Below are 24,015 nucleotides of genomic sequence, written 5' to 3' on the forward strand. Positions count from 1 at the left end.
GAGCCTCGAGGGACCCCACTGGTCACAGAGCACCATGACGATTGACTTCCATCAACCACCACCCTCTGGGTCCGACCACGGAACCAATTCCCCAGCCAGCACATCGTGGTGAGCCCAGTTTTGCCAAGAGGTGATCATGGGATACCACAACAAAGGCTTTTTTGATATACAACATCAATCTCCTCTCCCTTGTGCAGGTGATAGGTCACCTGGTCATAAAAGGAAATGAGATTGGTCAAGCAAGACCTATCCACAACAAACCCATGCTAGCTATCCCTCAGGATGTTGCCATCAGCCAGTCCATTGAGAATGGCCTCTTTGATTTTTTCTAAGACCTTCCCTGGGTTAGAGGTCAGGTTGATGGGCCTGTAGTTTGCCAGATCCACTTTCCTCCCTTTCTTGAAGATAGGCATCACCTTGGCCTTCTTCCAGTCTTTGGGCATTTCACCAGAGTGCCAGGAGTTCTTGAAGATCCGTGCCAAGGGCTGAGCTATGATGCTAGCCAGCTTCTTGAGTACCCTGTGGTGTAAACAGTCAGGGCTGGCTGACTTAAAGATGTCCAGCCTCTCAAGGTGTTCCTTCACAAGCTCAGCATTGATGGAGAACAAGGAATTGCCTCCCTGTCCCATAATGGGCAGGGGCGTCCCGTGGGATTGATGAAGGACTGACACAAACTACCCATTTAGTAGGTTGGCTTTTTCCTGGGCATCAGTTGCCCCTTCTGGCTTAGCAGGGGTCCAATGTTGCCCTTGCTTTTCCTCCAGCTCCTCATGTATCTAAAAAAGGACTTTTTATTATCCTTGATCCTAGTAGCCAGTTGGAGTTCAGTCGCAGCCTTGGCTTTCCTGGTTCGCTCCCTGCAGGTCCAGACCATTGCGGAATATTCCTTCTTGGAGATGGATCCCATCCTCCATCCTTTGTAGGTCTTTCTTTTTAGCCCCAGGAGGTCTGCTAATTTCCTGGAGAGCCAAGGGGGCTGCTGTGCCCGTTTACTGCCTTTCCTCCAAGACAGAATAGTATTAGTTTGTACATCAAGGATCGCTCCCTTGAGGAGCAACCACTCTTCCTGAACTCCCCTCCCCTTTGGGTCATTGTCCCTTAGGGCCTCACCAACAAGTCTTCTGAGCTTGTCAAAGTCAGCTTTCCTGAAGTTGATGACTTCTGTATTGCTGTCTGTCTTGCCAGCTTTACAGCAGATAGTGAAGGTGATCCGCTCATGGTCACTGTCACCCAGCTTCCCATCGATTGTTAGGTCGCCGATTAAAGTTAAAACTCTGTTTCTTATTAGAATCAAGAGTTAGGGGATAGTTGTGCATTTGATAAATCTATGTTAAAATTTCTGTTTCCCATGGTACCTGTAGTTGGTAATATGGTAAAAGAACATTTTCTTTTTTCCATTGATCTTTTCTTCTGATACCTCAAATTATCTAAATTGTACCCTATTACTGGGTTGGAAGAAAGAGGTTCTTTTTTAACCATAGATTTTATCATTTTCAACTGTAGAAAGATCTCTGTTTACTGACAGCAAGGGTGTAGAAACAATGGGTGCTTCTATTATGGGTGGACTAGTGATCAAATACTGTATACAGTGGTCAGGGCTCTCAGTTATTCAGATGTAGGAATTCATTCCCTAAACACCCTGGATCTTAACAAACCAACTAAGAAAGAGCCAATTCCTGCACAATCAGATAAAGAATATTTTAACTCTAGGTTACATATATTAGCAATATATAAAGGCACACCAAATCAGAACTAAAATAGTTCAGGCTTACGAAGTGGCCAGTATCTTTTGGCTGCACCCTGTCACCTAGGGCAGCAGCAGTTAATGTAGGAGGTTTCCAGCTCACCCAGGTGGAGAGTCTTGGTTGGGTTCATGCCTCCAGCTCCACAGCCCTCTTTAAGTGTATAGATGCAGCGGTAGGGTCGGTAACTTAAAGGTAAAATGGTTTCTTATTTATAAAATTAAAACAAATAATAATAGAGCCTACCCTTCTACATGCACAGGGCAATTTTGCTTGATTTACATTTATTTAATACTTGACATTAAGATCTGAAAAACTGTTTAAGCATTTGCTCATCAGGTGTGAAACATATCCGTCCAATGCCTCCACAAATTAAAAACCAGGCTCGAACTGGTAAAGGACAAACATTTCCTCAGTGTTTTACACAAAATAGAATCAGCTGAACTTGTAAAGCAACTGTTTGGTTCCAAGTACCACCTGCCCAGCAGAAAATCCCAACTACAGTGGCAGTCAGCCAGAGGGGCCAGTCAGTGCAAGGGCTGCCTCCTAAGAAGAAGAAGAAACAGATGGAGGGTTTGAAAGCTGGCATAAAATCCTGCTGCTGTAGTGAGTATTAAGTGAAATGTGGTTATAAGGAATCTTGCAATAGTACATTTATCCATCTAATCAGAATTAGAAACCAGTAGATAGAAAATACAGAATTACTGGCAAACATTTTAAAACGCCTTCAAGTTCTTGAATCAGTACAAGTTCAAGGGGTTTGTTTTGTAATAAACATGCAGCTGCTTTTAGACACTGAGAGGTTCTTTGTTAGAAAAAGATTTTTCCTGGTCTTGCATTGCCACCTAGAGTACAGAGCCATTTACTACATAATGTAAGCTGTTCTTTGGAAAAAAATACTCACTTCAGCATTGTTCTTCAAACTGAACAAAATGAGGGTGGAGAAGCACAACCAGTTAATTGATGTCATGTTTACTTTGCAATACAATGTTTAGTTCATTCATAGCGTCCATTTTTAATATATCAGATGCGGAGCTTTCTGTAGGAAATTGGTGGGTTTGGAGAGCAAGAATTAATGGAGATGTATACTAAAAGGTATGACTGTCAGCTTTCCAGTGGTCCCAGAGGATGCATTTTCTTGATGGCTGCTTCAGAATACTTTGTGAAGCAAATGTCAAACTTGTTGAGGCTGTCACTATGAAAATGATCCATGTAGCAAGGGTCTTCTTTCCTTGGGAAACAAACAGCTATCTTATCACTGCATAGGTGCAGTGACAGAAACCTGTCATCTATCATAAGGAATTTATATCTGCTTCTAATATCCACTGGTAAAGAGCTTTTCCAGTTGTACTCTGTATTCTTGTATGACTCTTCATTATAAGGTTTGTCAGAAACACATTTTAGGAAGATAGACATGTGAGTTTGAAAGAAAAATACCAAGCACTGCAGCACAGGTTACTAAAGCACCATTTATATTGCTTTAACAGATAGCATGATTTATAATGGAATCTATAGCCTTTTGAGCCCATTTGCCCTGAAACTTGACCTATTATGTTGGAAAACAGGTAAGAATTAATACAGAAAAGCAGTGGTACCTCCTGAAATCCCTTCCTGAGATTTCAAGATTCCTTCTTGGAGGCTTCTTGAAAACATTTGCTATATTTTCCTGCTTCTAACTTATTTTTTTTAACCAGAATCTGTGTGATGTGATTGCTATAATAACTGCTTTCTGGTTCAGACTTGAATAGTACAAATATTAAACCTCATATTTTAGGGAAGTTTTCATATAATCACACTGTTCTGAAAAACCCTAGACAGTGGAAAAGTTAAGGGAAAAACAAAACAAGATGGGAGAGCTGAAAAGATTTTAATAGCATTCGGTGTTGCTCATGTGCATAGTTTATATAAATATTTCTATAGGGTTAGTGAGTTAATGTATTAGAGTATTATCAAGTTCTAGTGCATCAAAATTTTAGAAGCTAGGTACCTCCTAACTGGAAAGGGAATACATCCTTCTGCACAATCTCAGTGCAGATGAGGCTCTCATACCTTGAGACAAGCACTTGCCAATATCTTGCCACACATTTTTCAAGTCACTCAAACTGTTTCCTTGAAACAACATTTAATTTCAAGAATTTAAAACTCAAGGCATCTACCTTGCCATAGGCTTTATTTAGTGCCTCTAGGCATTCAGTGTGCCAGCACCACAAAAGTAGCATATCAGAGCAAGGTTCCCATGGAACTCAACTGCATTAAGTGATGTCATATATTATCTTTCTGTGAGAACAACATGCAAATTCAGCAAGTATTTAGAGTGACTCTCTTCAACATACAACAATGCATAAAGCTGTTATGCTTTTAAGTAGCCTGTAACATCTACCAGTTCTGTCTCCAGTCATACATTGGCATGTTATGCATTAAGGGTAATTTATGGGCAGATCGGTGAGCTTCACAATACTTTTGAAAATAGCATATAACTAGACTCTAGACTATCCAGGTCAGATGAACTGTCAAGATAGAGAGACACATTTTCTATTCATGTATCATATTATATATTCTTGGCATATACCCTATAATTATTATGCTTGCTCTTGATGATAGAAAATAATATTTTCTTGTTTTTGGTTGGTTTCTTGCTATTTAATTTTCAAGATTTTATGGTTAAGGTAGAAGTGCCCTCTCTTTTTATATCTCTGGGCTTTAAGTGTAATGATCATCTTTACAAAAATTTAGTGCCTCACTTCATAAATCATTTGACAGAAATCAGTATATCTCCTCCTGGAGCAAGGTAGAATGCAACATGAGTATGAGCATGTCTGAGACGGTAGTTCTTTCTGTATCAAATCCTAGGATATGCCATATCCCAGAGAAACTTTTAGTCAATCTTGGGAGTACTAGTTTTTTGCTTATTCTCTTCTTTACTTGGATTTTCATAACATTATACCACTAGCTCCATGTCAGTCTTTTACCTTAAATTTTATGAATCACAAAATAACTATCTTAGTATCTTAATCAAATGTTTCTTTGTAGTAAATGTTACTTAGATGTCTGTTTCTTCATCTTGACATATGACAGGTATCTTGCTATTTTTGGTCCTGTAACTGTAGGCTTCAAGCTTTTTCATATTTTTTTTCTTACATATAACGTACAGAAGGACAAATTATAGCTATGGTTTAGTGCACAAATCTAAAAATTGTGTCTTTCCTAGTGCAGTGAATTGATGGATGATGTATAATAAGTTCTATATATAGAATTATCTCAAATCCCCTCTAGAGTTATTAATTGTCTGATTCACGTTTTCTTTAAGACTTCATGTAATTAGTTGATGGACTATAAAGGCAGACACAGAAGTTTTTGACTGAAAGGGATAAAAAAAGAACACTTAAACCCAGTGTGTAGTTCATCTCTTATCTCAGGCTTTCTCTGCATGAAACAGTGCAGAACAGCTAGTGAGCAACTTTCCATATGGACAATCTTGTTCTGCACTAAAAGCACCGGTTTCTGGTTAAAGTTAACTTGCTTCCAAAGTCAATTAATTAAAACTGGGAAAGGCACCTATATTTTTAAATAAATATCCACTTAGGGAACTAATCCATAATAGTTGTTCTGCTTTTAAGTTCACAGTCTATCTTGCTCCGAAATAGCTTATCCCTTTAGGCGTGTCCTAAGATAAGCAACTCTTCGTTACCTCACCCCTTTCTGTATAGTGTTTGGGGCAAAATGACATGCTCAGTACTTTTAAAATAAACCACACCACTTGTTTAGGTACTAAACTTTACAACCTCATTTTTTAAATTCTTGGTGCTTATTAGCCGGTATAAGCCATCAGATCCAAATTCCCAGGTTTAGACAAAGGTTTCTGATCTATTATTACTGCAACTTTAAAAGAACAGCTATTCTAGGACGGTGATATTCTTGGTCTGTAAAATGTAAATATGTATTGGTTGCATATTGGGGGATATTTTTAGGAGATTATTTGTAAGACGCACTTCTCCATAATTTGAATCTGTGATTGTTATTAAGTAAAAATGAAAGAAATTGGGATGGGTTTAAGCTGGGCCTAGCTAGGGGTGGGCAAGCACATCAGTAGGCCTGCACATTAACTTATATGTGGAACCAGAAAGACAGTCTGTGAGTTGTCCATCCCATGGCAGAAACAACAACCCTGTGCCACTCCTTTAACCAGATACAGTCAGGGACACTGCCCTGCTGCTGTAGCAGCAGCAACTGGTGCAAGCAGACTGGAGACTTTGAGTCCCCAAGGCAGGTAAGACTGGTCGGTCTCCTCACCACTTCCTCCTCCACTCCCCAGTGCTTGGCACCCTTCCCCTCTCCTCTCCAGCATGGTTTTATCCAGAACACTAAACATGCTAGCTACGTCTCTGTGCACCATCTACTAACAACAGTTAATTGAATCTTTGTCATATTTGGGTGCATATTTAAAATGTTAATCGATTCAAATTTTTCTAAGATTTAACAGTGCAAAAAAATAAATCAGACTATAGCAGACTCTGAGCAAAAGAATATAAAATGGAAATGAGTGTCAGTACTGCCAGGTGTGAATTTTTCCAATTGCAGTGATTAAGTTTTGGAAAACTAGGATATTGCCATTTTCACATAAGCCTCTAAACCAGTAATTCTTAACCTTTCTCGACTCAAGGCGCCCCTTAGTTTTTTCCTCATCTTTTGGCTATGGAAAAATAAAGAAGCAATTTTTCTGTTTCAGAGAACTCAGAAAAACTGGAACAAGTCAGAATGTTTTTAATGCTGTGGATTCATATTTGAAATTTCTAAGTTTGTCTTATAAATAATGTTTGCACATCTAACAGTGCTAACACGGCCTGGCACACTGTGACACCCTTAAAAGGCTCTCAAGGTACCTCAAGTTGCCACAGCACCCTGATTGAGAATCATTGCTTTAAACAGTCCCCAATAAGAGCAGCCTTTCTACTCTGGACTGATTTTGAATTGATAACAAAATGAAAAGCTCTCTACTGGGTAATTATTTTCCCACCTAAAATTTCCTTTCAAAAAATTCTTTTTACTTCTCTCAAAAAAAATCTAGTATCTCTGACATAAAATAGCTGTTATGTCCCATGTGTGGGTGAGTGAATTCTGTATGTGTACTCCGTATAGCATGAGTTTCTTCAGGATAAGAAACTGTATAACTGTAGGTGGTAATTAGTAAAGCAAATACATTAAACTTGTTTAATCTTCAGTCTATTCAACATCATTCCATGATAATTAAGCTAAATAGTCCATTTAACTGAAAATTCAAACATTATGAATGACATTAGAAACTACAGCCAGTTAACTATTCTCTATACAATAAGGATGCCTCCTGAGGTACAAGAAAATGTGTTTTCAAATATTATGTTGAATCTTTACAGGATTATTGTAACAGCCTGTTTAGAACCTGAAGGAATATTGAAATTTGCCAACTCGGAGGATGATACTATAAATTATCTGGAATGCTAGTCCAAATCTTTCCCAAGTAAATGGGCAGTCGCATGCTACTTTCTAATTAATAGGAATGCACATCACATCAATTGCAATAAGTAGTCATGAATATTGTTTTATTCTTAGGGCAGAAGTGGGGGAAAGCGAGGATGGGGAGAACAAGAACTGAATGGTAGTAGCTACCTAATAAAAGTGTTTCCTCCAGTTTAAGGTTGAAGCGCTTTGAGGCAATAAAAGGAAGTTTGCACAAAGCAAGACTCATTGCTGCAGTGTTTTAACTCTTAACTAAACATATGTATGTGTGTACTGTATATACCTAACATGCAATTTTCAGAAATTCAGACTACTGTCAGACCAAAATTGTTTTTATCATCTCATTCAGGTGCAGGCCTCCTCAGAGAAGTCTATTTCCAGATCATATTTAAATGTTATGCTCTATGATATTCAGCAACTACATCCATTCAAAAACAAATGGGGGTGTGGCTGGGAATTCCTTTTCTATTGCAGAAAAGGGTAGATTTTTTCCCCCGTGCTACTTGGTGGCATGGGTGGCTTTCTACTCAACACAGATTGAGTACTATTTTTAATCAGTCTTTCTACAAGATTCACCTGAGATACTAAGTCTGGAAAATTTCTGCTTGGAATGTGATAGAAAAGAGAGGTGTAAATTGTTTATACAAGCTTGGCAATTCCCCATTGATTCTGCTATAAAATGGCACTCAACATTAATGTAAGTGTTTAGAATTTGATGAAGTTAAAAAAATAGCAAACTAAAGATATGAAAGAGTATGGTGAGGGCACAATTTTTTCTGTCCACAATTTTACATGCAAAAGCCCATTTTTTATATTCTATTTGGATTGATCAATAGGGTTTTAATGCAAGGAATTTGTTTCTGTTTTACCCTCATTAAAGTCAGTAAGGACACAAAGAATAAATAAAAATAAAAGCAATTAAAAAGGTGCATTCCTCTTTACTCAGAGCAACTTCTATATTTGCATTTCCCATTGAGGAATCGTTCTTCCAGATCCATATAAAACATCACTGAATGCTGCTGTTGCAGCTAGGCAGTTGTGGAGGCAACAAACACAATCCCCTTGAGCATACAATTCAAACATTTCAAGCCTACCTAATCCCTGTAGTGTCTGATACTACATGTCTTTGCCCAAGTAAAGTAGCACCCAAGAGGCATAATACTCAGTATCAAGCAAACACTGCATTATACTACCGCCTTCACCACAAAAATTGAATCAGCAATGGTCCACAGTCAGAGGCATAGTCATATGCTGAGGAATGCAAGGCTTTATAATAAATACCTCGGTATCATTAAAGACATTAGTATTCAATCAAATAACATCAACAATTCAATAATAAGGGAACTAGCCTCTTCAGGATACCTGCTACATCACAATCTAAGAAAGGTGGTGCGGCCACATTACATTCATCCAATCCCAACTTCAAAAGTAGTTCTGCCTGAAAATGAAAGCATGACAACAAGCTGGGAGAGGAGGAGAAATAATGAATCATTGACAAATAGGACTAGAAGGGATCTCTAGAGGTCATCTAGCCCAACCCCTGCCTATTTTAAACAATCCCAAGCAAACTCTTGGGCAATATCCTGCTGCTGCAGGGGTTGTTAAAATACACTTGAGAGATCCCGGGAAGAATGCCATGTCTCCTACTCCAAAGTAAGGCAAAAAACGTCAGTCTGTATCAGTCTAACCTATTGTGTCCCCTTGTAAGTACTTTTTCTATAAGATGAACATGCATATTTCCTTCAACCTCTCCAAAAGTTATACAACAAATAATGCCATTTTGCAGCCCCTTTTCAGAGCTGATCTTGGGGTATGCAAAAAGTGTGGTCACACAGGTCTAATTGTAAGTCCTGAGAACCTGCCCACTCACAGCTGAGGGAGAAGCATCTAGGAAGAAATATCTGTGGAGGAAGGAAAAGCCTGCAGCTATTGTTTAGTATGTTCATTAATATCCCTTCCCCAGTTCTTCTTTATCTTTAAGGAAAATAAAGATCCCCAGCTTCCTTTCCTTTCCCTGGGGCACACAGAAGAAGGAGAGTGAAATTCCCTTGGGCTTGACTATCAGTGTATGAGTTTTTTTCTTTAGATAGGCAGAAGCCCAGAATCCAGATTACAAGGGAAATGAGCTGAGAGAGGAGTAACTATGTAGGAGTTGGAGGGTATATGTGAGGAAGCAGAAGTAATTACGTTGAGAGCTGGTGGTGAGAGCTGTGTGCAAGCATTCATTTCTAGCAGTGAAAAAATTCCACTGCTACAGAAGATTCTGGGAGAGGGAGCAGTGCAGGCATTCAGCCTCCAGCAGTCCCCGTTCTATATGCCCCCCAAAGACTGGGGTGATCCTGGTCTGGGACAAGCATGGGAAACAGTGAAGCAAAGCCCCTATCCACTCCTCATATTGGGGACTCTGGTATGAGAAATGGGTCAGTGGCTTGCAACACAACTCCCACAGGAGCCGAGCAAAGGGAACAGCCCCAGAGTCCCTGGTATGTGTAGAGCCAGTGGGGAGCAAGGACTTTTATCAGGTTAGTGTTGAGTTCCTTGGAGTTCCTTTTCTCTGGAAACTGCCATTTTTGGTTCAGGAGAAACAGCATGAACATTTGTACACTTGTGATTTCTACCAGGAGAATAGTGATTCTCCTAGTAAAAATAGAAACACTTGGACATGGTCCAGGAAAGATTATTGAATAGGGGAGATTGGCTGAATGGGGTGAAGGTCACTTGCACCAGGCAAAATGGGGTAACTCCTGAACAATTCCTGAAGAACCTAGCTTTACCAATCCCCCTGTAGATGAGTCACCCATTAAGGAAGATTTTCACCTCCCCCCGAAGAACTAACATAGCTTCTGCTAGAGTTTTGTTTGAATATCCCAAGATTCATTGTCTCATGTAGATGATTCCTCTTGCATATTAGCTTTAAGATACTTGGCAGTATGAAGTTGTGGACTTTTCATGGGCTTTCTGGCCTCATATTATCTCTTATTTTCAGCCTGGGGTTAGGCTTTGGAAGTGTTCATTCTTTTCAATAGAAACGATTTTTTTTTTATCATTTCAGCAGATTAAATAAGCTATGGTACTTCATCCTCCTATGCTACTGGTTCCTTTGGCTCTAAAGACAAAAAAATAACACACCCACCAGGTCAAGAAATTAATAACATAGTAGAGCATTACAGGTAACTTAACTTATCTAAAATAGATATTTCTACTAGCACACCACTTTAGAAGACTATTTCTTAAGTTAACTGAGTCAAATGTACGAGAGAGACTTACACATCCTGTTCACAAATTATCTTCCTTGTTTTGATCATTATGTGGAAACCTACAAGAAATCCCATCTAAGCAACAGCTTGTTTGTGACTTTAAGGTTATAAGGCATCATGAACGCCACTATTAATGCAGTGACGATAATGCTGCAAAAATACAGAAGAAAGTGAATGGACCTGCATATGACCCTTAGTGGTCAATGTATGCCTGAACATTTCTTGCCAGACTGTATTTCATATGCTAAACTTTGAGTTTATGGTAATAGCACAGAGCAAGAAATGCTACACGTTTTCTTAACTAGGTATTTTCTATTGGCTTTTGTGTGTATGTGGCCCCCATAACCCCAGAAATGGAGCAACTCACTTAATGTAATCATCTTTCAGCATCCTTTCAGATTGAAGCTGAATTAGAGAGAAAGGAAAAGCCAGATTGGTTTTATATCTCCTTAGACATTGTCATATCAAAAAATAGGCATTCTGCCCTAGAAGGAATACTTAAATTGACATGGTTAGACATTTGGGCTCCTGGAGTCAATGGAAAGGTTTTGCATGCTTCCAGAGGACCAGAGCACCTGAGAGCTAAGCAGGGAGATGCCTAGAATCAGCTATTAGGAAACACTAGGCAGAGGCATGTCAAAACATCAGGTCTCCACCTTTCCCTCTCCCCCTGCCAAAAAAGTGCCAGTATCACTTGATATTCATAATCCTACTTGCTTGCTCTCATTTTCTCCCCATAAATTTTCTAAACTCTTAGCTGTCCAGTGATTCATCTTTAATAGCAAGGGGTGAGGGTGCCTCCGGCCAGATTATTTTATAGTTTAGTAGCTATACCCCTCTCCTTGAAGGTAGGAGATGAGAGTTTAAATTCCTTTAAACTGAGGAGGACCTAGAGCCAAAGCCTCCCACTTTCTGGATAGGTACTGTAACAACTGCTGTATTGTGCAAAGGGTAGGAACCGGTTTCTTGAATGAATGACTGTGGGCGCTGCAGTTTGCACTCTGTGTTGTCAATGTGAGTTAAAAATGCTTTCTGAACACCTAATGGATCAGGGACCTACACTCCTCCCAGCTGCAATCAGCATCACAAAGGAAGGTTAACTCGGAGTTAGGTGCCTAGGTTCTTGATTTAGATTGTTTCTGAGCATGCTTAGAAGCCTCAATCTGTGTGTTCAGGAATTTTCTAGCCAAAATGAAGACTCAGTGATTTTCAGCACCTAAGCAGCTTGTTCTATCTATCATGCTGTTGATCTAGATTGCTTTTAGTGATGTGGTAGGTGCCTAAATCTTGCCTATGTTCCATTTATGTGCCTAATAGCAATCTGGATATGGTCTGCAGTGAGTTGCCTAAGGCAGGGGTATCGAAATCATCTGGCCCTGCAGGACCAAGACCAACTCCTTTTGCCGTAACTGCAGCATCAGGTCCAGCGAGCACACAGCATGCGCTGGCCTGGGGCTTGCTGTGCACATAGCACAGCAGCCAGCACAGATGTACACTGCCCACAGCATGTAAGCTGGATCCAATGCCGCATGTAGCCCAGGAATGGTCTGGGCTGCCAGATGCAGCCTGCACCCTGGACCCCCTGTGTCACATGGAGCTCTGGGATCAGACTGTGTGCCATGGGCAGCATGCGCCCTGCACCAGGGCCACGTGCTAGCAAGCGCCTCGGCCAGTGGCTAGACTGGGCATGTGCACTGCACACAGTATGGGGGACAGCATCAGGCGCACGCTGTCTCTGGCAAGGTCTGATCCAGACCAGCCCTGGAGCCAGTATGGAGGGCTGGTCAAGCAGGGCCCTCTGTACTGTGTGCAGAGCATACAGTGCCAGGTCTAACCTATACACAGCACACAGGGCCAGGGCTGGCATGTGGGGTCAGTCCAGAAACCCATGGGATGGATCATACAATTCAATAAGCTGGATCTGGCTCATGGGTCATGTGTTTGGCAGCACTGGCCCAAGGAGAAGCAGAAAGGTTTTGGTGTAGTAGGTGGAACTGAAACCAATTTTCCTGAGTCCCAGGCTAGCATCCCAACCCTTCTTCCTTTTTGTGGCAATAGCTCTGTACTACTGACCTTGGAAAAGTGTGTTCAGAGCACTTCTTAACACCTAAAATTTCAGTGCAGTGTTCCTATCTTTGTATTGAGACTGACAAGGATTTCTGGTTTTGTAAAGCAAAATGCAATCTGTAAGAAGTTAGTATGCATTTTGAATGTATTCAAAGGCCTATTTATAATGAAAAGGGTTACAAATTGTCCTATGAAATATTTCTTAAAGCTTCCATAATTTATACTTTGGAGGTCACCATTTAGTATTGGACACATTCATTTCTATAGAAACAAGCATTATGATGTCACTTCATTTATTCAGTGTGATCCAGAGGAGCCTACTGTGAATTATGAGCCCAGGTCTTAGAGCTGAAGCTGTAGAACATTGTAAGCATGCTGCTGCCTGACATGCTCATGTTTCCTATTTTAGACCTGACTGATCTTCAGATAACATATGGTGGTACAAGTAATTGGAAAATTGGCAGACCTGTCAAGAAAATATGCTAGATGGGACAAAAATACGTTGCTGCAGCACATAAAGTGTCTCTGAAGTTAAATTTATTGTCTTTTATCAAATGGTGAAGTAAACGTATCGGGTCTCAAAAAAATGAAGCATTTTTCAATGGCAGATGCTTTTCAAAAGTAATTTTTATGACACCAGTGAAAGTTTTTTACATATTAAATGGAAATTAATGGAAACCTCTAGCTGAGAACCAAGAACAAAGATATGGGAAATACCTTTTCGTACAAAGTTTAAATATCACTGAACTTCACTTCTATGTTTTACTGGCCTCCTTTATTTAACACATCTCAAAATAGCTAATAAATCAATTGACCCTGCCTAGGTAATCTAATAAATTGGGGTTACCTAATAAATTGCTATTTTGCTAAGAAGATAAGTGGTTAGAACTATTTGAAATCTAAGCAGTTTTTCTTTACCGATTTCTCTTTTGTCTGTAAACTAAAATCAGGTTTCTAATAATTAAAATCTTACACTTATTTTCTGTCAAAGAATGACAAAATATTGAAAGGGTAGGCTTTTATACATACTGGTATCCCTGCAGCATATAAGTCTCTTCAGTAAATCAGATTTTTTTTGTGTTGTTTTGTTTTATAGGAGGATGAAAATGAAGCTGAGGAAGGAAATCTATCTCAGGAGCTGAACATGGAACAGAAAAATTCAAAAAAATAAAGATAACTGTCATGTATGAAATATTTGCAAGTTGTGTATCAGTGGTTAAAGTTTCTCATTGTAAAATTAAGAGAACATTCTCAATAAAGTCATTGAAAATTAAAAGTCATGATGCACTCGGGAATTGTTTAAATGGTTCTTGGTGACATTTATGATTATGTTAAAATTGAATTTTTAAGATTGGAGGTAAAGATCTGTAAAATTATAGATGGTTTTAGAAGAAAATGCAGAAAAGCAATGTTAGATACTTTCTTGGCAACACTTGATCTACAAATTTATTAAATGTTTTTCACAATGGCCAACAGTGCACATTCTGGAAAGGGCAGTAGTAACTCACGCTCATTCAAGTATCTCTGAGCACAGATGCATAGTTATTTGCATTTGACACTTAAGAGTTTGTTAAAAGTATGACCAATTAAATGAGTACATGAACTTCTCATCTTACCAGCCACTGAAATCAAAAATAGTTGGTAAAAGCATTCAGGTCCATCTTTCAAGAATTTTCATCTGGCAATAATTTTATGTTTTTATTGCATACTATTTGAAATTTTTCTGTGTTGCATTGCCAGAGAAAATTTTCCCTTGGGTGATCACAAGATCTGTGACAGAATGTTGAGCTGATCCCATTATTTCCCATTGCATATGCTCACACAGATTTAACTTGTCTGTAAACATTCTGCCAATCCAAATAAATTAATCTTCCTTCTTCCCCTTGTCCCTGCTCCTTCACAGGTATCTGCAGAAAACTTCCTGTTCGAGGGCTGTGCATATTGCTTTACATTTTTTCTTTAGACTGTCAGCCAATAAAAAACTAATATAAAAACTCCAAATTGGGGTTTCTTGCATGATGGTATTAAAACCTACATCAGGATATGAGTAACACTATTGAAGTCATGTGGGGTTTACTTGTATTGTGCTCTGCTAGAATCAGGCTTTAAATTGATATTTGTATTTTCTCACTAACTTGCATTTCTGTCAATGTGTTACGTGTTGTTGGTGTATTTATTTACTCCCATCCATATCAATAACAAAAAACCTTCCATTTAAATTGTTGAATTCGAGAGAATGTCTCACAGAGCCATTCTTCTAGCCCAAGGGTTCCCAAAAATTTTGTGCGGCAGCCCGGCAAACCACGGCCCAGAAGTGGCCGCAGCCTGGCAAACCACAGCCCAGCAGTCGCACCCGACCATGGCTTGAATTTCTGGCCGAAAGACAGGTAAGGATACCCCCATCCTCGGGCAGGGGATGGGCCAAACGTTGCACGGCCATGGGCCCTGCATGAGGAGCCACGGTCTCTCTGCCTGGCTCTGGGGAGCTGCAGTTTGCTGGTCCACGGCCACTTCCGGTCTGGCAGCCAACCCACTACAGTCCAGCGATTGAGAATCCCTGTTCTAGCCTATCAGACTCATCTTTTTTCTATAGCATCTATCACAATGATAATGAATTTTTGAGAACTGTGAAAATCAGCACCTTTGAAAAAGTAACTGGTAGTGATGAATGAACATCAGCCAAGTTTGAAGAGTGAATGGGACATAAATATGGAATTTAGAGGACTTCGTAGGAGACTGGGGAGACTTAGGAAAAGTTAGCCCTACTACAGCTGAAAGCTGGTGAAGAAAAAAAGCAGTTTCTGGCAGTAGGACAGACCATCTTTTAAGAGTCAGAGAGTATGATTTCTCTGTACAAAACCTCATCTATACAAAGCTTCATTTCTGTCAGCTACTCTGTCTGATGAGACCTGCTTCCATTTTCGCCTCTCCAGAAAAAAGTGTTAAATAGTTTCAGCACAGCTGCACCAGAAGACGTAGGTGCAGCTCCAAAGGTTTATAGAAAGGACACAAGATCACCTCAGTGGCTCTTTCCAAAATCCTGTCACCAGTCCTCTGTAGAAAAGAACGGAAGGGTGGAATAAATATTCTTTTTTACAAGTCAACCCCAAAATGTCAAAGCCAGTTCTAACAGTGTGATTCTTACAGACAGTAGAAAGAAACAGCAGAAATTTTCTGACAAAGAACCCAGAGCAGTGTCATGGTGAAGAGCAAGATCGAGGACTCTTGAGAAATAGTAAGCTGAGAAAATTAGGCCCCTTTAAGGAGTATGTGCATGGTCTTAATACGGTTGCAATACATGATGGAAAGGCTGGAGGTTTCTTTCAGAAAGGGATGGTTATTTGCTGAAAGGGAGTGTGGATGTCTGCTTCTGAAGTCCCAAGAAGCTAAAGGATGGGTTTCATCCTCGTATACCGCAGTGCTATTTAGTAACTATAGCCCCAGTCCTGTAAAATAATGTTTCAACTTGGACCCATTGAAATGAATTGATACTATTACTTGTCTGTGTATGGCTGTATTTGTTTTTAGAGCTCTTAAGGGTTGTATTTCCGGTGAACTTCCCATTTGCCTGAAAAATCTTACATGGAGTTCTCAGATATACACTCAGACTATGCATCATTTATAGACATTAATAAGCCATTGAAAACTCCTTTTTACACATTAAAAACTGGTGAGCTGGTGTATATATGTATCTTTTTAAGTAATTTTTCTAAAAATTATTACATTATAATTATATACAAAATAGAATCGGTACCAGAATTCACCAGAAACCCAGCAGACACATATTAAAGGCCACTGAAAAACATAAACAATTAGAGCTGATAACCAGATAGGAATCAGACTAAAGACTCAAACTGTTTAATTTAAAACATAGTAATAAATCATAAATAAAAGATTTCAACTACAAAGGAAATAATTAGCTGGATTTGAGAAGAAAATATAACAATGGCCAGGAGCATTGGTCAGAATTCAATCCTAGCTTCATCCTTTCCAGGAAAAGGGAAGAATGATAAAGATCTCTGCTTTGATATCTTTACTACATACAACATTCTTTGATACAGGTCAGTTTAAAATAGAGAGACTATTATTGTCACATCTAAGTTTCGTTTTTGGTGCGAATGATTTCAGTTGTCTGAACAAGCCTCTCAGGCTGTCTTGATTGATTTACTATACCTTAAGTTTCGTAGGGATAAAATATTGTTACATCCAAAATTCTTCCCAGAAAAGAGGCGTGAATTCTACCTTCTTCACATCTTGTGTGCATATTTCCTCATATCCACAAGATGAAGTGTTCTTCATTAGCTGGGACTTGGCTTTTATCTCGAGAGAGTTAAAGCCTTTGAAGTCCATCCTATATATACTTGAAGTCCATCCCACGTGTACTTGAAACATATCCAAAAAGAATAATATTTTTGACTAGACTGGAAGAGGGAGATGGGGAAGCAACTGAGACTGCTTTCATTCAGCTGGTCAAAGCTATTTGTCTTTAGGGACCTATTCTGCACATGTGTTTTGAGCCTACCTTAATTTGTCCTGTTTATTTTTATTCACTTTCCATCATATGCAGTTATGTCATTTCATAATGAACTAGGTTGCTGTAAAAATCTGGATGCAGGACTGCTATTTCCCATCTTCAGTCTTCACCAGGCAAGTCAGTACGGTGGCATTATCCTGCTGAAAATAACACATTTGTCTTGTTCTGTAGAGCAACAGCTATTTTGAGGTAGGGGGATGTTATTTTTCTCTGCTTGAGAAGGGGCTGTTCCACCCTTCATATTACAGCGACCATGCAGCTTTCTCTGTTGCTTGTACTGGATTTGTATTTATTTTTGTTACTGATGTTATTCCTCCTTCCCACCCCCATTATTTAGCAATTTAAAAAAACACAGGAAACATTTTTAGACACCAAAACTTTGAGATTATTATACATGATTACTTAAATTCAGAGAAAAGTAAATTATTTATTCAATTACAGTAAGTTATCTTTTCAGAAACTGGTTAATTAAAATATTTCTCAATATCGATCTCTCTAGGAAGAACTAGGAATATATTGATTGTATTCATTTTATCAGTTATCTGTAAGAGGCCACTGATAGTTATAGGCAATTTCTGAACTTTGTCTCCTAGCAGGTATGTGCCACTTGCTTGAATCTTGGATAACAGGGTCAGTAATTTGAACTATGAGAATTCTGTCAGAGACGTACTTCCCCCACCATGGACAGTACATTTTAAGGTTCAATCCTAGCCATATCTGTAAACTGCATATACTTTTTCTGCTTGACTTCCATTATAGGCAGCCTCAGTGATCAGATAATAAATGTATACTTCTCAACATGAAATACCTTATGCGTACCACTCCAATGCAGTAGGTTGGATAGCCACACTGACTAGCTGCTGACCCAGTGCTAGAAGTAAATCATCTAGCCCGCAAGAAGCCCCATAGGCCAGATCTGGCCCTTGGGGTCAATAAGTTTGACAATTCCTGTTTTAGAATTTAATAGATAATTGCATCTTTAAAAGAATTCTGTAGGATGGTGTAAAAATTCTTAGCATGGGATTTAATTTTAATGAGCCCGTGTTTAATTGAACAGAATATTCAATTAAAACATATTCAGATATAATTAATTAGAACTGTATAATTATAAATTATATTTATTATAATGTATAATCTATACATATACAATATGTGATTCATGTTATTGTTTAGGACCTACTTAATTTGCAATTTTGTGGATTTCATGGAAATTACAAAATCGAGCAATGTCCATGAAATCCATAGGGGGAAAAAAAAAAGCAACAAAAAAAATTACTAAAAATAAAATGCTGGCTCCCCAGTGGGAGATGGGGAGATGCCAGCACGAAGGGAAACAGTCAAGATGGTGGCTGGCTCTGTCCCTTACTACTGACTAGAGTAGGTTGCCCATTGATCAGCACTGCCCCTCTCAACCAATGAGCAGCGATGAATGGGCCGCATGATAAACAACTCTCTTTACCAATCAGCTGCAATGGACAGCCACCAGGACCCCTCAGCCAATCAGCAGCATGTGGTGGGGAAGAAGGGGTTGGTACTGCAATAAACTTGCAAAAACAGTAACCAGCGCTGCAGTTGGCCAGCAAAATCAGTCACCTGCCTGCTCGATTTCAGTAGGTCTCTAGTTATTGTTATATATGCGATAGTGTAAAAGTGATATTCTGGACAATATGGTTCAGAAATTATGCAAGAGGCAAGGATTTTTTAGGGCAATATCCTTTATTAGACCAACTGTGTAGTTGGGACAAAGTCAGACAAGCTTCTGAATATAAGACATGCTTTCTCAGGTCCTGAGAAAAAATGTGTTGCATTCAAAAACTTGTCTGAGTTTATTCCAACTATACAGTTGGTCCAATAAAAGATAATGCCCTAAGAAATCCTTGCATCTTGTATTGTCATACATTACAATCATAGTTAAAAATGCTCATGTTAAGGTGGTAGAATCATAGAGAAGTAGGGCTGGAGGGGACCTCCAGATATCATCTAATCAACTCCCTGCTTGAGGCAAATCTATCCAAACCATCTTAACAAATCTATTGTCTAACCTATTAGTCAAAGTGATATTCTAAATTTAAAGTTACCTGTACAATTGTTTTAAACAAATTAATTCTACTTTGAAGCTGTTGACATCAGGTGTCTAGCCCCATAACCACTGCAAATGTATTTGTGAAAGTCTTCCACTGGTCATTCGTATCTACATCAAAAGGTATTTGGCTTTTTCAGTATATTAATAACCATGCATGTGCAATATCCTATGCATTATGCTGAGAATATACAGTAGTTTACACTGTCCATTACCCTGTTAATAATGTCTCAGACTGTGATACTCATGAATCTGTATTACTCTGTATATTTACTGTGCATTGTCGCAAAAGTGGTAGCTTCAGAAATACAGATTAACAATTTATACAATACCTAAAATTTTTACTTTCTGCTAATAATTATATAGGTTTATACCTTAATATAAGGTAAAACAATACAAACAACTAAACCTTTATACACAGCTTTTGTGGAGGAGGAACACGTACGAGATAAAAGTATTTCAGTTATTTGCTGCTGCTGCCTTCTGTATTCTTGGCTACTGCAATGCTATAAAGACTCTTGCCAATTGGTTTTTTGCCCTGCATCAGGCTGAAAAGACTAACTCTGCCTGACATTAGGCTGAATAGGCTTCACTCTATGAATCGTGAAGGTTGATTAGAAACTGACTCCATTTTACATCACCTAAAGAAAACAATTTTTACATAGCAATGAACAAGCAACTTCTATCACCTATCAAAGACTATAGTGTGCAATCGTAGCAGGTAATAAATGTTTCCCCATGGTGAGTTCAATGTGGATTCTATGGTTATGTTATCTGGAAAAGAAAGTAACATGCTGAAGGCAACAGCATGAAAATGCATGCAACTATGGCATAATTCTGATTTGTTTTAGAAGAACTATTAATTTCCTTGTTACAAAGCCAAGTAAGAGCAACCCTTTAAAACTGTTGAACCATGAAAGCCATTTCCTTAAGGGTTTTAAATTTGGGAACAGACTCATGAAATTTATAGCTTTGATGAGATATTCTTTGCCTGCAGTCAAAATGAGAGCCAGATCATTGGTTTCCCAGCATGACACCTATGTATTCTTGTGTGCACTAGATATCATTAGGCTCATAATAACACAGCTATCATCACATTAACGTCTGAAAGGTTCACTTTTGATGCTTGGTTTAAGTCTTTCTTTTATACCTACTGCATACTAAACAGCTGAATGAAAAGAAAAGCCATACACTACCTATATTGGACTATGGTTTCTGCAATTTAACCAAAAACACTAGTTTTATGCCTGATCCTTTTTTTTTTGGCCAGGTCTCATTTATTTTCAAAGAACAGTCATAGTTAGTATCAATAAATGAATTAATAGGATACTGTGAATACAGCGGTAGGTGACAAAATAGTAGCAACAGTTTATTCCGGTTCATGTACAAAGGACAGTGCTGTACATTGCATACATATTGCTCTAATTATTTAATTTGTGAATTTAAAATAATTTAATTTGTGAATTAAAATTTAATATTTAAAGTTTACTTACTATGGACAGTATTTCTGGGACTGGTGAAGGTGACTGTTAGAAAAAATAGGTAGCATTCCACTGTCTAAAACTTTGCATATAAATGAATGTGTACTTTGGTATATCACAAACAGGGATTTGGGTTTTCTGATCGCCGCAGAGGTCATCTGGCAGAGTTCCAGCCTGCAAGGAGCTGGGAAGAGTGGGAGGAGAGCGATCAGTAGAGGGTGTCATGTGCACATGCACAAGTACACGTCCATGTGACTGCCAGGCAGCCTGGAGAGCAGCTCCCTGCAGATAAGTCTCTGGCACTGGGGGAAGAGGGGAGTAATTGAGGCCTCCATAGGGAGGGAGGGAGGGAGTTGGAGAGGGCTGGAGTTGGGGCTGCTGTCCACAAGCAGGGCCCAGGGGGCTGTGGGTGGGGGGAGTGAGGAGCACCAGTAGGTCCTGGGGGGCTGTGGTTGGGGAGTGAGGGGCACCAGCAGGGTTGGGAGGGGGCTGTGGCTTAGCAGTGAGTGGCAATGGCATATTAGAGTTAGTCAGCACCACAAAGCAGTGTGTTGGGGGACAGCTGCAGCTGGACCTGCATCTAGGTGAGTGAAGGAGGCAGGGGGAGCTCTGATTTTCCATGATAAAAAAACCCCAAAATCAAATGCCAAAATGTATAATTATTTAGAATTTATTTTATTATAGTGATTGAGGCACTGGTAGGCTTCCAAATTGCCTAAAATTCTAAATGTACCAATAAAATACTATGTTCAACTGATATCTAAATATATAGTGATGTTTCATTTTAATCCCAGAAAAATGCAGATTTGGGGATTTTTAATCAAAATTTGTGATTTTTATCAGAGAATTTGCAATTTTTAAATAGAGACAATCCCTGAATAAATACGTCAATGAATGCATAATACATCATAACATATTTGTGAAATAATTAAAGTACAGTTTTCACAGCTGTCGCATATGTACACATGCTATGTTCTTGAGAAGAAAAGAAATGAATCCCCTTAAAAGTATGCTTCGCTTCCAGGGTCTATCATTGTCTCTTCCTCCTGATTCGCACCATAATCTATCATCTGTTTCTATGTGTTTTGATCTCATTTGTAAGTCCAACAGGGTATGTATTATATCTGCTTTTATTTTACTTGCCTTCTATAAATGTCACAGGAGTGCCAACTTTTGTGATTATATTCAATATTTGATGTATTTTTTAAAGCTTCCACTGCTGGATTCACATGAATAAGTAGTAATCTCAGGGTTTTTTTAAAGTGCATCTCTAGCCACATATGTGCATTCCAGAGAAGAGATTAAAAGCCTTGGCGATGAGATGCTGCCTACTGAATTGAGAGAGAGAGTGTGAGGGAACTCAGTGAGGTGGTGGCAATAAAGCTGACCCTGAACTAGACAGAAGGTAAGAGGGAGCATTGGTTTAAAATGAAACAAAAATGTGGAAATACTAGACAATAGAATTAGAAAACATACAACTTTATATGTAAGGGTCAGATAAGGAAAGAAAGTCATGAAAGTCTTTCATAGTAATACTTTGATAATAAGTCAGGTTTGGCCAGAACTTTCATTCCTAACTGAGAAAAATTTACTGCACAGATTATAAGAAATGCCATTTTTACTGGGTCAAACTATAGGTCTATCTTACTCGGTATCCTGTGCCATACAATGGTAGAGAGTGGACACTGAAAGGGAGCATGAACTTGGTATAGCCAGGGTTTTATTGCTCCTCTCTCACTTCCTTTATCTATTGTTCCTCTCTCACTTGCAGCCTCCAGCTGCAGTCTCACTATGAAAATAGTTTCTTGTCTCTCATGCTCATACTAGTGAGTATGCAAGTAAGTAATTAAAATAAAACCTCAATCTCACTTTTCACAAGCAGGGGAATGAGGTATGCCTGAAAATAAGAAATCTTGCTATTTTCAGGGCCTTTTCCTTTTGGCCTTGTTGAACTTATAGAAAATTATTTTGTCCACCTATAGGAGGGGCTAGAGGTCAGAAAACGTTTTGCAATTGACACCAGGCCAGATGAGCGTATTAAGTACTTTTCCCATGTCTATCAAACAGTAATGTTGCTATCTAGTCCCCTGTGAAATATCCAGTGAGGATCATCTCAAGTCAGTTCTTCCCAGTATAAAACCTAATACTCTTCCAGGAAGGAAGGATGAGCTTACAGGCAGTCCATCTCACTAGCAAACTTGACATATGAAGCACCTGCAATTATTCCTTCTGGAAGATGTTATCCAGGGATGTGGTGGATTTTCTGTCACTTGAGGACCTAGATAGAATTGCTATTATAATAGGGTCTAGATAGAAAATTTAGATGCATGTAGTGGAGGAGGGTATTGTGCCTGTGGCTTTTATAAATATTGTGCTTTTTTTGCTACAGCGGTGAATGCCTTTAAAAACATTGTTCAGTGTTTACATTGTTGAATGAACAAAGGAATCCAAAACCCATTCTGTGCACATAATAAAATGTGGTTAGAGGAGAATACAATAAAAGAAAAAATATTTTTCTGTTTGCTGCCACTGGAATTAAACGTCCTCTCTAATTATATAAGAAATGGGCTTTTTTCTCGCACTTTTTTTCTCTCAGCTCTCAGCAATCTTAACCTGTCTCTTTCTGGTAGAAAACAGCAGTATAACAGCTGCTCTCTGTATAAATCTAGACTGATGAATAATCCGCCTACTTGGTTTTTGTGGTATTAATATGATTCTCATGATCATTGGTAGAACTTCCAATTGTGTAAATTAAAGATGGTATGATTGTCTGAGGGGTCAAGTCATCTTGCTATGGCTCCCAGGCTGTGACAAGTCCCATTTTGAACTCTTGACAAAGGCCGCCTCCACTCAACTTGGCTGTAAGTGGGTAGCTTGCCGTGCAGCTAGGGAGTCAAAGGTGGATTGACACGTTGCTTCTGTACAGTTACTCCAGTAACTGGTTTGCCTTAACCTGAACTGCCTATTGGATCAGCGTAGTTAGGTTACTTTAACCTACTTTGAAGAATGTGGTGGAAGAATTTACGTGATGATACAGTTTGTATGCGTCGGACCTTAATATATGTCAGCTCTGAAGCAGCTATTGCCAGTGATAAGGAAAAAAGTTTGAGAGGACTTTGATCTTTATTCTGCAGTAAGTTGTGTAAAGTTCTTAAGAGCTCCATGAGACACTACTCAGCAAAAGCTTAAGATCTGTGGGGAGTACAAAACACTAATTAGCTGGTGAAAAGATAGAACAAATTAGCAGTGGTCTTACCCAGGAGAATGGCTTTGGGACATTTCTTGTTAAATTTATTGCAACTATTGGTCCACTTTGAATGTATAACATCATTTTCTTTAAAGAGCAGCTTTTCAGAATCAA

The 24,015-nt window shown here is 39.0% G+C and overlaps 1 protein-coding gene across 2 annotated transcripts in view; it reads left to right on the forward strand.

The window, feature by feature from the left end:
- The window catches only part of PHF14 (PHD finger protein 14), a 364,911-nt gene extending 350,473 nt beyond the window's left edge, over nucleotides 1-14,438 (forward strand). For both annotated transcript variants that reach the window (XM_019508486.1, XM_019508484.1), the window contains one exon: nucleotides 13,656-14,438. In XM_019508486.1, the coding sequence (XP_019364031.1) occupies nucleotides 13,656-13,730 (75 nt within the window). In that variant the 3' untranslated portion in view covers nucleotides 13,731-14,438. The remainder of the gene's footprint in view (nucleotides 1-13,655) is intronic.
- The last annotated feature ends 9,577 nt before the right edge of the window (nucleotides 14,439-24,015 follow it).

This window comes from Gavialis gangeticus, unplaced genomic scaffold, assembly GCF_001723915.1.
Source record: "Gavialis gangeticus isolate Ggan-Ray unplaced genomic scaffold, GavGan_comp1, whole genome shotgun sequence".
Lineage (NCBI taxonomy): Eukaryota > Metazoa > Chordata > Crocodylia > Gavialidae > Gavialis > Gavialis gangeticus.